At 43.2% G+C, this 15,570-nt stretch overlaps 1 protein-coding gene across 1 annotated transcript in view; it reads left to right on the forward strand.

Annotated features, from left to right (window-relative positions):
• The window catches only part of POLR3B (RNA polymerase III subunit B), a 145,479-nt gene extending 130,348 nt beyond the window's left edge, over positions 1–15,131 (forward strand). The window contains exon 28 of the mRNA XM_069082161.1: positions 10,654–15,131. Coding sequence (XP_068938262.1) covers positions 10,654–10,783 — 130 coding nt within the window. The 3' untranslated portion in view covers positions 10,784–15,131. The remainder of the gene's footprint in view (positions 1–10,653) is intronic.
• Positions 15,132–15,570: the final 439 nt, after the last annotated feature.

Raw genomic sequence — 15,570 nt, forward strand, 5'->3', positions numbered from 1 at the left:
CATAAAGTCACTAGCTTCCATTTTCTCCATTCTAATTCTGAAGCAATGATTCTCTTCAGTGAGATTTTGAGATTCTTTTTCCATCTGGCAAATTCGAATTTGTCTTTTTAAGGCATTCTTCTCTTCATTACATTTTTGAGCCTCTTTTGCCATTTGAGTTAGTCTATTTTTTATGGTGTTATTTTCTTCAGTCAGGCTGTCGACTCTCATTTCATAATTTTCTTGCATCGTTCTCATTTCTCTTCCCAATTTTTCCTCCACTTCTCTTATCTGCTTCCTAAAGTTCCTCTATGGCCTGTAACCAGCTCGTATTTTGCTTTGAAGCTTTTGGTGCAGGAGTTCTGACTTCACTGTCTTCCTCCTTTTCCATGCTTTGCTCCTTTTTGTCCCCAAAATAGGAGTCTAATATTGGAATCTTCTGTCTGCTTTGTTTCCTTCGTCTGGTCATGTTGCCACTCAATTACTTGGCTTTTGGGCTTTTGGCCACAGTAGGACTCTGCCACCAGACAGGGGAGCTCTCGTCCCAAATGCTGGGGTTTTCTTAGCTGCCAAAGGTATTAGTTGGGTACCCTCTCTGAGGTCTCCACACACTCTGGCAAGCTGGACACACACCCCAGGACCTGTACCTTAGACTGTAATCCAGACCCAAGCAAGTTAAAGCAAGAGCGATAACCCCTCAGACAATCTGCAGGCCAGGAACTGAAGCTGCCACGTGGCTGCTGCATGGCCGCTGCACCTCAGCCGCTTCTCACCCTGGAGGCAAAAGCCGACCGCACTCCCAACTACTGGATCCCAAAGTCCATGCTGCACTGACCTCTCATTGTATCCTTAGCTTCTGAGTGTTGATAATTCTGGAAACCGCCATGACTGCTGGTGATCTGAAGTCCCTCCAGGTGGCGGCTGGTCAGGCTGCCCTGGGGCTAAACCTCCGGCTCACCGGGCCTGGGTTCGGCTCCCAGAGCGCTGCACTGGCCACTTCCTGCCGGCCTGCCAGGCTGTCCTCAGCGGGAGGCTGGCTTCTCTGTGTCATTTTGTGGGTCCTGCAGCTCCAGAGTTTCTTCAGAGTCCCCTTTTACATGAATTGGAGGAGGTGGAAGCCGGAGCCCAGCGGAAGTCCTGTTTCTCCTCCACCATCTTGACTCCGCCCAGTGAGCAGTAATTTAATGCTGATTAAGTGAGCACCCTGAATAACTTCAGTTTGGACGCATCTTGCACACAGCTTTGTCCAGGCCCATCCCAGTGCCACAGTCGTTCTGCCTGCGTGTGCAGCCTCCCATTGACTTTTCCCTTGTCACAAGCAGGTCCGGCCCATGGCCGTGTCAGCAGCCAGCTCTGGCCCCGGGGTGGCACCTTCTCTGCTCTGCGTCCTTCCAGCTCCTTGGAGCCCTGACGCCCAGGGCTCCGTGAATGTTGAGTGGCGGTCAGTGCGCTTTCCACTCGCGTTGCTCGTGCTGTTCTTACGGCTCTCTGCGCCCCCACGTTTCTGAATGCTTCGTGTTCTTTGTTTCCTGTACGGCAGTGGTGTCCCATTACATTCATAGACCACGATTTGTTCAGCCGTTCCCCACTCAGTGGGCACCCATTTTTTCCCCCAAATTTTACTCCCTTAGAAGTAGTACTCATTATTTTGGTACCTATTAGGTCTTTCTGTATTTGTCTTCCCTTCCCATTGGCTAACTCATGAGTACAGTTATGTGCGATTACTTATTACATTCATTTAGTACAATTATGATTTCTCTCTCCCTGGAATTTTTGTAATCCTTGTGTTTATCTATACGTGTCCGTGTTGATTACATGATGATCTGTCTTGTTTCCTTGTAAAGCCAAGCACAAACAGCTTTCCAGAGGATTGCTGCTGTGGATAGCTCTAAGATTCTGATCACATAATATAGTGAACTCTCTATTTATTCAGTAATAAACTAAGACAAAACATCCTCAGAAACCAAAGTACAGCATTTGCAATGTTATAACATAACAACTTATAACTAAAGTGGCCACATAGTTTTAAGCAAAAGATATCATTCAGTAAGTCCTTAATTCAATCATCCTTAAGGAGCAGGCCTCCTTAAGGGACACAAAAGTCAAAGTTCTCCACCCCCAGATCACAGTAAATCATGATCTTCTCAGTAAGCATTAGGTACCCAAGAAGAGGTCTTTTCATCTTGAATCAAGGGTGGCTCTCAGATTCCATGGTTCTTGTTCCATGGGTGCACCTCCTGCCTGAATCTACCCAGCTGTCACCTGGATTCAAAGGTAGGCAGCCTTCAGCTCCTCATCTGGCTTCTCGTCCAGTTCACGTTCCATATTGAAGCTCACAGTGTCCAGTGCACCTCAAGTCCTTCACAGTTTCTGTTTCTGGGAAGACAAAGTTTAACAGAGCCAAAACAACATTAATACACATTTCTGCACCATCGTCAATTCCCTTTCTTCCTGTGGAATCAACACAGACCCACGAACAAAATCTGAGGACTCAACACAAATTGTCAGTATAATCCCAGGGCCTCTGAAACCCTCCTCCAGGTTTTCTATAAACAGATAACCAGAAAATCCTGTTTTTGGACTTCCAGTAAGGTCCCAGGGTTTCTGTACAAAGTATCACAAACAAAAATCAACACAAACAGAACAGACAGAGTCCCTGGCCTCCACAAAGTCCCCCTTCTCAATTCTGTTCTTTCCTAGCCTGGGCTTCTCCTTGTATATGATTATTAGCTCCTTCTTGTTGCATCAGCAAGTTCCTCACACTGTGGGGTTCACAAGTTCTGTTTCTTAACAAAGACTTGATATAATCAGGGCAAGCCTCAGACACTTGACCTCAAACAAGGTGCAAAATACTTAAGTAGCTGAAACAAGGAGCTAAGTACTTCTTTGCTTGCCATTACAGTCCTCCAAGAAGGTAGGACTTACCTTACCTAGAGGTAAGATAGGGCCTAGCTGTGTTTTTTAGGATGTACTGTTCACCTTCAGTAAGTGCTTGGTTGACTCCCTAACCACAGAATAGATCCCTGAGTAGTAGCTGACCAGTGCTTTCTCCTGTCTCAGTGGTAATGTAGAGCAGGAAGCAGCCAGCAAAGACCAGAGACTCTGAGTAAAAGGACAAGGAAGCCGGAGAGGTTTCCCTGCTTCACAGTGGCAGGGCTTCTTCTTATCTGGGTTGGATTTTAAGAACCTTCTTTAAAGAAGCAGAAGGAGCCCTGAGGCTGGAGGCCTGGACCTTGGTTCTTGCTCTGCCTGGTTCATGTGACCACGGGCAAACCAATTCACAGAATCTCTACCTTGGGACTTACTTCAGGGGTCATTTGGTCTCTGCTTGACGATCTCCAGTAATAGGAGACTCGATTTCCATCCACAACAGTGTCCCACTGGGGTCTTGCTCTGGGCCTCAGACAGCTTTTACTTATCTGGAGCCCAAACCTCTCTCCTTCAATCTGCCCTCTGGGGTCAGTCAGAGCAATTCTAATCTTTCTTCTGCATTACCACCTTTCAGATCTAGAGGACAGCCTGCTAAAAATTCTCATCACCAAGCTCAGGAGTGGTCAGTGTTCCACCTGACAGTCACATGATACAGTCCCTACAGGTGCGGCATCGCCCATCCACTGTGAACGCTTCTTAGTGGTCACTGCTTTCCTTTCCCGGAGCCCACAACTTTCCTTTTTATTTTCTAAAATTCTGCTAGGAACCAAAGACAACAAAACCAACGCCAGCTTCTGTTTGGAAGGGGAGGGGTGAGAATCCACCTCATGGTGGCTTCGGCTCCTCTTTTCAGAGGTCGTTGGTAGCAGTTCAGCATTTCTTATCTTCCATTTCCTTTAGTCCCTTGGACTCTCGTTCAGCCTGGTCTAGTGAATGGAGTTCAGTGGAGTACCTACGGCCTTTCCTACCGCCCTCTGTCTCACTTATCTGGAGTTTCAGCTTCTTATGGCCTGGTTTTGCTCTTCCTTTCTGAGTGAAAACACAGTTCTCTGTGGTAGAGAAAACAGAAGTAAAGCGAGAGGTAAAGAGAGAGAGAGTTCTGCTGTCTGCTGTCATTGTTCTCTTGTGACTTTTCCCTCGCCCCCTGGGCACCCACAGAAGAGTTTCTGGGTATTCACCAGCAGCCTCATGTGAACATTAGTGCTCCAGACACCCTTCTGACAGGCCTGCACCATTTTTTAATATTTTTCCTTAGTTCCCTGCACCTACTTCCATCTTCTCTCATTTTTGAACACTCCCTTCAGAATTCCATATTCTTCCCCAGTGAAACAAGAGGGCTTACCCAAATGATCCCTCTGGTACCCAGATCCCAAGCCCTCTGAACATGGAAGGGATCTTGAGGGACGTGGCTTGTGACTTGCTCACTGGGTGGCATCATAGTCCTCTCTGTCTGAATAAAGCCCCCCAAGCATCAGAATGATGGGACTTTGCCCAGCCCAGAGGCCCTGATCCCGGTGGGTGCTGTTTCCCGTTCAGGCCCTCCTTTCTGCCCAGCTGGAGGAGAAGATGGCACCTTCCAGTGAGGCATCTTGTCCTGGCTGAATGAAGCCAGCTTGCTGCAGATGATGCTTTTCACCAGATTGTGCAGTTGGGGGGATAGTACTCTGGGAGTTAGCCTCAGCTGTTTTGTGTGTGAATGAGAAGGGGCCTTTCTGGTTTGTTCCAATGCTGGGATGACTGTCCATCTTGTGAAATGTACTTGAGGACCAGCTGGAGAATGCCTTCAGTTTGCTTTTCACAGTCTCTAGGGGGACAGATTGCAGTGACGCAGGGTTTTCATAGCTTAACTTTGGAAAGGGAGCCCAGGTCAGCCCTGTAGGTAGGAAGGAAAGGCTTCACGGAGGGCTTCCTTGTTAGCTCAGTGGGTTTGATTCACATGTGACGTCCGCTATCTCTGCTCCTCAGTGAAGCACAGAAACACAGGGATGGGTTAGGAGAAGAGATTCTGTTCAAATCTGACACTCCTAGTTTATTACGCTCGTGTAGACTCTTCCTTAGCAGACCTGTATTTTGTGGTTTCTGTTGTCTGTGATCTACTGACTGGCCTTTGACGCAGCATTAAATCAGGTAGCAATCAATGCCTGAGCATCTTGTCTCCAGCTGTATAGGCCTGAATGTGCTGCAGGGGATTGGAGGGATCTCTTCCTGGTGTGGAAGTTCCTAATCCACACTAGCCTCCTTGCAGGCTTCTTGTGGAACTGCCCTCTGGCTGAGGAATTGAATGATGCTGCCATTTCTGCAGCCTGACTGTACCCGATATGGGAGGGGCTGGGAATGTTGGTGGGTGAAAGCTGGTCTTTAATGAGCAGTACAGTGGAGTCCAGGCAATTAGAGCCGCTGAGGATCTCCACACCAGCCCTTCATCGGTGACTTGCCCATTAGTGAGGCATTGCTATGGGGATATTTACGCCAACACTTTTGTTCTCCAGAAGACATGGGGTCAGGAGTCACAAAGAGAAAGGGCCCAAATGAAAACTCGCCATGAAAGAAGATCCCTATTAAGATAAATATCTAATAGGGAAGGTTTAATTTCTCTTGTGAAATGACAGTCCTCACTTTTGCTTTTGCCTTCAGATTTAGATCCATCGGTTTTCATGGTGTTCATTTGGACAGACAGATCCACATTTGGGGCTGATTCAGGTGCACGAGGTCATTTAAAAGCTTTTCAGTAGAGGTGAACTTTTTTGTTCCAGCTGCTGAGATCAAGATGCTTTCTGGATCATACATATGGCTATGCAGGAAAATTGCACATCCATGTTCTTGGCTTGAGGGCACGGAGTCATTTGTCAGGTAGAAAAAGACCAGAGGAGCGTCCCCCAGCCAGAAGCTCTCCTCTTTAACCAGGCAGACTGGACTGAGTGACTCAGTGACCCAGACCAGTGCAGGCACAGGACGAGAAGGGTCTGAAAGTGACATCAGGCTTGAGATGTCTCGATTCAGACTGTGATATGAGGGGAAAATAGCATAGTAACCAAATCTAGGGGAAAATCCTTTGACAAGGACTTCTTTGGAGTCCAGGGCCACGTTAGGTACTATACACATTGCAGTGAATGAAAATTAACTTGGGGTGTGTTTGTTGCCCTCTGCCCTGTCTGCACGTCTTCATATATTCATGAATGCCCTCTCTGCCAGAAGTTGTAGCAATAGAAAGATGTGCCTCTTAGGAGGAAGACCAGAAATTCGGAAGACTATTGGAGGAATCTACTAAAAGAAAAATCAAGATCAAGAGCATTCGCTTGTCTCCTGGAGTCTCTTTCCCCAGCAGACCCAGCCCTTCTGGGGTACCTTGGGACCCCGAACTGCATACTGGACCTCTGTGGTCACTGGCCCCTCGTATCCCCTCAGCTTCCAGTGAGAGTGGTCTTAGCAGCACCATGGGAAGGGGATCATTCTCTCCCATCATGCTTATCAGCTTCACATCCACAGCCATTAATCTGTCAGCAGAAACAAATTTTATGAGCAGAGGTGTGCACAAAACAGTTAAGTAGTTTAATGGGGGAGCTGACCAACACCTGAGGTCAGGAAAGGCTTCGTGCAGAAGATGGTATTCAAGCTGCATCTTCAAGAAGAGAAGAACTCAAGAGGAAGCACACTCTAGGCATGAGGGAGATCCAGTGCAAGGGCATTAAGACCCTGGATGGAGTGTTGGATTTGACGACCAGAGGGAATAACAGCCAACATTAATATAGCACATACTGTTTGCCAGACATCGTGCTAAGTGCTTTACAATGATTATTTCAGCCTCTTGACAGCCATAGGAGGTAGTTGTTATTATCCTCATTTTACAGATGGGGAAACAGAGGCAGCAGAGGTGAAGTGATTTGCCTAAGCTTACTTACCTAGCTAGTGTCCGCGGCTGCATTTGAGCTCAGGTCTCCCTGACTCCAAGCCTGGTGTTCTACCCACTGCCCCACTTGGCTGGACCACAGTGCTGGAAAAGGAGAACAATGTCCAATGAAGCTAGAAAGGTTGGAACCAGGTGGCTTGGGGCTTTAAAAGCCAAACAGAGGAGTTTATGTTTTGTCCACTGTAGTTGATTGGGTAGGGGAGTTACATGGTCAGATCTCTACTTGGGAGACATGGCTCTGGTAGCACAGAGTAGGAGGCATAAGAGTGGTAGGAGCCCCTAGGAGGCTGCTGCAGTCACCTAGGTCAGAGTTGATGGCCTGAATGAAGGTGGCAGGTGCGGGAGGATGGAGAAGGGCTCAGGTGAGAGAGGTCTCATAGAAGCAGAAATGACAGCATTTGGAAATGGATTGACCACGGGGAGGTGGTGGGAGAGTGAAGAATGATGCTGCCAGATCGGAAAGGCTGGAGAAGGGTAGCTTCTTCAGCAGAAAGGTGAATTTGGAAGAGACAGAGTGATGCAGAGGAGGAGTTCTAGACAGATGGAATTTGGGTCATCTCCAGGACATGCAGCTTAAAATGTCCAGTAGGCGATTGGTGATGTACATCTGCTAAGGCGTACTGGGGATATTTAACTTGAGGAAGACTCAGGAGATGAGATGCTTACTTTCAAGTATTTGAGGGGCTTTCATATGCAAAAGCAATTAGACTTGTCCATTTTGGGCCCAGAGGGGAGAACCAGGAATGATGGGTGGCAAGGCAAGTGTAGAACAGATGTTAGGAAAGTCTTCTTGATGACTGGAACTGTTCACAAGGGAGGAGGCTGCCTCTGGAAATGGCAGTCTCTTCCATTGGAGATCTTTTATGTTACATTGGGGATGCCCTTCAGGCATGGGTCGGACCAGTGACTGCTGAGGTTTTCTTGCCTGTGTCATCTTACTAACGGAGGCAGAGGAAAGAGAAAAGAAAAGTTCATAGGAATATTCATAATTCAAGTCCACTAGAAAATTATGTAGTTCCAGATTATCTTCTCCCTACATAATTCTGAATTGTCGAGTTACTTTTTTTTTCTATCCAGATTATAATTTCCTCTAGGATAGGGCTGCAGCCTATAATTATCTTATATATTCCATAGGACCCAGGAGAGTGAATAATTACTTGGTATTTAGTGATTAAACAGATTTGAAACATTTCTCAGCAATATAAATCTAAATTTCAAGAAGTTGCCAATTCTCATGTATTTAGAGAGTAATTTGAGGAAGGATTTATGGCACTGTGTTTGAGTGAATTTCAGAAGGAAAAATCTGAAAATAAAGAAGCATTTAAGTCATTTCATTGATTAAAATAAAACTTTTAATTAAGTCTGTAAAATTGTATGAATACAGTTTAATGCAACTCACTATAAGATAAATTTCCGAACATAAATTATCTAGGAAAGAACTCCCTGTTTGGTGAGAATTTCTGGAAAACTCAAAAGTCGTTTCAAAGAAATTAGGTTTAGATTTTTATTACTTTATTGACTTATTCTTGATACCTTATACAGTATACCATAATAAACTCAAAATGAATCCATGACTCAAATACTAAAAGTCATACCATTTAAAAAAAAAAATTAGAAGAGAACCAGATCAGATACTTTTTACTACTATAACTAAAGGGGGAATTCTTAACTAAGCAAGGGATAGAGGCAGTTATAAAAGATAAATTAGGTGATTTCAGTTACCTAAAATAAATGGAACTAGAAGAAGAAGGTTGAGAGATTGATGAGAAAAGAGTCTTTGTATCGAATATTTGTGGCAGTGAGGTGGTGCAGTGCACAGAGTGCCGGGCCTGGAGGTAGGAAGACCTCAGGAAGACTTTGTGACCCTGGGCAAGTCACTTCACTGTCTCAGTTTCCTAATCTGTAAAATGAGCTGGAGAAGAAGATGACAACTCCTTTGTCTCTGCCAAGAAAACCCAAATGGGGTCATGAAGATTTAGGAGTGACTAAAAAGCAACTAAACAACATGAAATATTTGTAATAAAGATAACTAGGCAATCAAAAACAATGTCTGAAAATCCATTTTCCAGTAGATAAATGGTCAAAGGATATCAGTAAACAGTTTTCAAAAAATATAAGCTATTAACAGTAACGTGAGTGTTTTAACTCACAACTAATAAAAGAAATATAAGTCAAAACAACTTTCAGCTTTCACACACACCCAGCAAATCAATCAAGATGACCAAAGAGTAGAATGGTCAGTGTTGGAAGGGTTAGATAAAAATGGGCACACTAATATGTTATTGTGTATGAGCTGCAAGTTAATATAACCATTCTGGGGTTTTTAGCATATGATTTTATTTTTTAGTCTTGATATAATGTGCAAAAGAAATTTTCATGAAGTTACTCATTCTGTGGGTTGTTGGAATGCTAAAATTAACACAAACGGGAATGATGAACAGTTAAACAAAAAATATGCCCAAAGTAAATGTTGAACTCCAGTCTTTAATAGGCGTTTAAAAACTGAAATTCATTATATTGTTTCATTTACGTATACTTGACCCTTTACAGCTGTAATAAAAGCACATTTAGCAAATAAAGGTAAATTATGTTGAAAAACTATCATATAAACCAGCAAGTAAAAGTAACAATATTGATAGATCCACACTTGTTGGTTTGTTTGGTGCTGTTCCTTTGGCATTATTTCATGTTGGCGAGTGATTTCTTCTGCTGTTTACTCCATTTTCTCTAATTTTTCAAGTTAGAGATTTTATTCCATAGCTCACAAAGATGGTTGCCCTAGTTTAGGAACGATTTCCCAGAAGTTTGACTTCCTCTCTGCCCTGTCTCAGTTGCTGCATACTGCACCTTTATTTACCTTTTGAGTCCCAACTCTACCCAGGTCTGCATGCCCTTGAGGGGGCATGGAAGGCAATGGAATGAGGTGAAGAAAGTGACCCAAAGTGGCCCACTCTGACACAGAGAATGCCCTATAGGTATATCTGTGCCCCCGTGAAGTTAGTAATACAAAGAAAGGTCCCGCATACACCAGAGTATCTAGAGAAGCACTTTTGTAGTAGCAAAAAAAGAACTAGAAGCAAATTACATGACCATTGATGAGGAAAATGTTAAGTTGTGATGCTTGAATGTAAAGGAATGTGATTGTGCTGTAAGAAAGAAACACTGGTGAATACGGAGAAACATGGGAAGACTTACATGAACAGATGCAGAATGAAAGAAGCAGCACCTGGAAAACACCATACATAGCAGCAGCCACCATGGTGCACCTGATAATGACAATAGAATGCTGAGGCAGGGGGCTGTGGCTGTGGGACGAAGAAGATTAGGGCAGGCTTTTTCAGGGACTGGGCTGGTTTTACTGAACTGGCTTTTGATTTTCTTTTTCCTCCTCTTTGGCTTTCTGGGTAGAAGAGAAGGAAGGGACACATTGAGAAATGGAAGTAATCCGAAAAATAAAAATCAATAAAATTTATTTAAAAAAATAAAATACCATTGGGGCAACTAGGTGGTGCAGTTAGTAAAGCGCCAGCCCAGAGTCAGGAGGACCCGAGTTCGGCTCTGGCCTCAGACACTTAACACCCACACAAAAAATCTAGCAAGTTACTTAACCCCAGTTGCCCTTCAAAAAGCAAAATAAATACCATTCAAAAATATTTTATGAAGCTCTTTTCTTTCTGTTCATGTATTTTGTACCGGATAGTAAAGAAACACTTCTGGCAGTAGGGAGGGTGGTGGAAGAATCAGGTAGAAAGCCACCTTCTCTCTTAAAACCAAGTGTGTCCTTGCCTCCTTGCCAATGCAGAGCCTGACCTCATGTATTCTGATTTGTGCTTCAGGTGCCACTACTGCAAATCTTCCTGTCACGTGTCTTCCTTGCGAATCCCTTATGCCTGCAAACTGCTGTTCCAAGAGCTACAGTCAATGAACATTATTCCCAGGCTAAAACTATCTAAGTACAATGAGTGAAGATGTAAGTGAAACACGTCTGCTTTTAGAAACAGGAGACTAGTTCATCGCACCGGGAGGGGCTTGGATAAAAAGCCACGATGAGGGAGAATCAAAGCAGAGCTCCTGAGGAATTGCCTGGGCTGTTTCACCTTCCAATTTTTTTTAAGCTGATGATGGAGTTTTTCCGTACAGTAAAGGAAAAGGGAAATATTCTCAGATTTGCCCAAACACTTTAGTACTTGTTTTAAAAAAAAAGTAAACGGAAGAAACATAACAGACCAATAAAGATTCCTTCATGTTACCAAGACTTAGAGTTTGCTTATTAGAAGGCACTGCTGTCAAGGAGAAGAGTAGGCAAATGAACTAAGCTAAACTGGGTACAATTTGTTCTTGAACCTGGGATGTTTCCTCTGAAGTGGGAGCTGGGGGGAGTTCAGTTTGCCTTTTCATGTACTAAAGGAATACAAGAAGACTGTAACTCTTACACTCACCAGATGTCGTTAATACTTCATTCAACATCATCGGGCCAACGTGCTTTTGTACATAAGTGAATTTTCCCTCTAAGTGAAAATGAATGTTTTGAGAACCAAACCCTTTCTAAAATGTGTTACTTCTAGGAGTGTCTAGGAATGATGAGAAATATCACCTAGACTGTCAGACACAGTTGATGTATTGGCTCTTTCTTTTCATATCTTTGCTCTGAGGTTTAGCTTGCTGGGTTGGGGAGAAGAGGAGTGATGCATTAAGAAATGAAGGTGATATAAGAGCAAAAGATGTCAATAATTTTTTTATTTTCGTTTTTAAAATTGAGTGGTAAGCCCCAGTGAGATGTTGACTAGGAGCCTCAATAAAGTGGATCACTTTTGGTGCCCCAGCATCATTTATGGTGATTGTGGATCTTCAGAGTCCTTTCTGTTGGCTAAGGCCTCTCTTCCAGAGAATTAAGAAGAGTTGAGGTTATAGGAACACCACTGGCCTCTGAGTAAGTGGATCATTACTGCACTTGCTGTCTTAGAGTTGGTAAAGACCTGACTTAGCCCAACCTCTTCTACCGAATCTGTAAAACCGAGCTACCTTTTCCTAATAGACAGTCTCTCCCTACTAAGAGCCCTTTCATTTTGGGAGCAGGCCGGTGACAGTGACAAAGGTCACATTGAGAGGAAATCATTTTAGCTTTCACCCACTGAACCATACTTTTGACTCTCTAAACAGCCATAGTAATGATAACTTACATTTCTATAGTGTTTTAAACTAAAAAAAAAAATTGTTACCTCTTCTTCGTGCCAGTCATTTAAGTATTTGGAAGCAGCAGCCATTAGTTTTCTAACCTAAATTCTTGTTGACTAGATTTTGTGCATGGCAGTACCAGTAACAACTCACCAGATTCATACCTTTTCTTTTTTGCCATAGGTCACAGATTTTCGTTTTTGTTCACCTTAATAAGCATTTATTGAGTGTTAGGCTCTGTCCTTGGTGCTGGGGATAGAAAAAGCATAGGAATCAGGAAGACCTGAATTCAAATCCTGCCTCACATACTAGCTGTGTGACCCTAGATGAGTCAGTTCATCCCTTTAAGCCTCAGTGTCCTGATCTCTAAAAATAAAGCTGATAATAGCACCTGCCTCCCAGGGTTGTTGTGAAGATCAAAAGAGAGAACATTTGTAAAACCTTTTGTGAACTTTAAGTCACTATACAAATGCTAGCTATCAAAAGACAAGAAAGGAAATGACCCCATGACCTCAAGAAACTTACATTGTGCTGGAGCCTACATTTTATTCTTGTGTGTTTTACATTCACCAGAAGTGACAGCTCTTACTTACCATTTGACCCAGAGCTATGGCATTGTCTCCCTAGTAGATAATACTCTAAAATCACTTTCGGCAGATCTTGCCATTGAAAAGAAATCTTCCATCTGATTTTCCAAGAAAAGCCTGTTGAAACTTCCAAAACATAGAAAAACTGGGTGAAGGCAGAAAAGATTTGTTAGAAATAGGATGTAAATCAGAAGAACAAGGGGGTCTTCCATGTAGCTGTTTACTCATAAGCAGGAATGTGCAGCAGTAGAAGGCCAAGGTCTATTCTACCATAAACAAACCCAATTAAAGTTCTTAGACAAGCTGACTCTTAGAGCACCCATCCTTTCTGGTGAGATGCAAGGAACGCTGATAACAGTCCTCTATGAAATCTAGTCCATGAGGTGAATTTGTATAAGAGATGTTGTTACTACTTTCAGACTAAAGGATTATTGCAAAGAAGAAGCAGCAGACTCATCTCAAGTTTAAATCTAGAGTTGGAAGACCAAGTCCCTTTTTTTTTACAATTGAGGAAAGCAAGAAATAACTCACCCAGCTTCACATAGGTAGCTAAAGAGCCAGGATTTGAACCCACCCCTCACCACCTCCAAATCCAGCATGTTTGGCCTGATACTGGTGTTGTGTTGCCTTGTTGGGCCTTTTGTTTCAGCATAGAAGCATGGGGCAGTTTCCCTGGGAAGCTAGTGTTTTGAAAGCTAGGACAAAAACCGAAATGTTAAGGTTTGGAGAATACTGCTTTGCAGAGATGGTGAGGAAAGTTGTAGAAGGTGGAGGAAAATGTTTGCCTGGAGCAGCCGGCCATTCCCTTCTGACATCAAAGTAAAACCTGTTCTCAGCCACTGGAGCCGATGGAACGGCTTCGTGGAGCCAACAGAACCAGCCTTCAAAATGCTTCCATGTGGTTGAAGTCAAGGAATGAATAAAAAGGGCCTGATTGGGTGCTACATCATGGAATAGTTTTCAGCTGTTTCAAAATTTTTGGGGGCCCAACACCTTTATCTTCAGTAATGAGTCACACTAGGTTGATCAGTATTTTAAGCTCTGGATGGGCCCTTCCATTTCTTGGCAGTCTGAGTAACAGAGAAGCCCATTTTTGAGAGACCTATAAATAATTCAGTTGTGAAACTGATGGTCAGAAAAGTGACTGTAAAAGTCGCACCTATTTTACCGTCCATATTTACTCCATATGTGGCTTGTGAACAGTTGGTTTCGTTTGCTGACCAAAAGTAGGTTTTTATTGCCTTGGGCCCCACTGCTGGTGGGGAAAATGAGCTGAGTCCTAAAGAGGCAGTTGGAAGAAAGCAAATGGTGATTCGAGGCAGTATATTGTTTGTGACGGAAGCCAACCTTCTAATTTGGGTTTCAGGTACAGACCCCAGACGGCAATTAGAAGAATAGCACTTTTACAAGTTAACCCTAATACGATCAGGATGTCACAGGAGAATCGAATCCATACCAATCTGAAATTCTCATTTTTACTCCTTAAAAACCCCATCGTAAAGGGCAGGAGATCTGGAGGGCTTTAAAATCCATCGCAGAGCTTCTCTTTGACTCATGCTTTGGGTACCTTGGTGGAGACACGGTCGTGTTTGCACACACAGATTGCAACCCATCCACATACCATGTAGTTTGTCTGGCTGTCCTTCCACAAACCCTCCCTACTACTGAGTGCATTTAACTTGTGAATGTGAGAGGTGTTTGGCCTCCTATAGGAAGTCTTCCCCAGTCCATCTAATTCCTGTGCCTAACCTCTATTATTTCCAGTTTGTCCTATAATTTTGTACAGTTATTTGCATGCTGTCTCCTGCATTAGGTTGCGAGTTTCTCAAGTGCAGGTCCGTCCTCTTCTCATTTAATGCTTAGTTCTCAGCACAACGCCTTGCACCCGGTAAGTGCCTAATAAATGTTTATCGTATTATATTGGAGAATCTGTCTAGGAACTGCATAACCGGGTCAGAGGCGAAGAACAGCTAAATTGCTTTTCTCACATAATTCCAAATTGTTTTCTCTAATGTTTGAACCAATTCACAGCTCCATGAAAATCTCTTTCCACAGCCCCTCCAATGCTGACTGTTCCAGTTTTTTGTCAAAATTGTTTTTTGTCAATTACAAATTGCAAGGGGTGGTGGTGGTGTGTAAAACAGGAAAATTGTTTTAATTTGCAGTTCTTTTAGTCATATGGAACATGTTTTAATATGGTCTTTGAGAATTTGCAAGTATTCCTTGGAAAACAATTTATATCGTTTGACCTTTTAGCATAATCTTTTATGTCATATTCTCATATGTCAAGTGTTTTATGTCTTGGATATCAGACCTAACAGTGATACCTGATACAAAAACTTTGCCCTATTTGGTCATTTCTATTGTTTGCACAAAAACTTTATCATTTTATCATCAGAAACTGTTGTTTTTACCTTTTATGATCTTCTGTATCCCTTAATTATTATGTCCTTAGTTTTGTTTTTCTTGCCTTTGCCTCAATGGCTTTGGGATGGGAAGAAGGAAGGGGGGGAATTCAGAACTGAAGATAAAATAAAATCGAATTAAGGAAAGAGGTTGTTGTTCAGCCATTTCTTTCATGTCTGACTTTTCATGACCCTGTTTGAGGCTTTCTTGGCAGAGATACTGGAGTGGTTTGTCATTTCCTTCTCCAACTCATTTTCCAAATTAGAAAACTGAGGCAAATAGGGTTAAGTGACTTGCCCAGGGTCACACAGCTAGTAAGTATCTGAAGCCAGATTTGAACTCAGGAAATGAAACAAATTCCAGGCCTGGTGCTCCATCCTCTATACCATTTAGTTGCCCAAGAAAAGAGCATTATACCTTTTATGATGGTTGTGCCAAGTCTTTTCCTTCTGTTCTCCCTTGATTTAAAAAAAAATTTTTACAAAAGGATCTGATCTTTTATATCCCCATATCCATTGGGTGTTTGTTGTACTCTATAATAGAAGGTGCCTGTCTAAAGCAAATTTCTGCTAACCTGCTTTCCAG

The sequence above is a fragment of the Petaurus breviceps genome, unplaced genomic scaffold, assembly GCF_028583685.1.
Source record: "Petaurus breviceps papuanus isolate PSGF00001 unplaced genomic scaffold, PetGlider_PUasm1.0 156, whole genome shotgun sequence".
Taxonomy (NCBI): domain Eukaryota; kingdom Metazoa; phylum Chordata; class Mammalia; order Diprotodontia; family Petauridae; genus Petaurus; species Petaurus breviceps.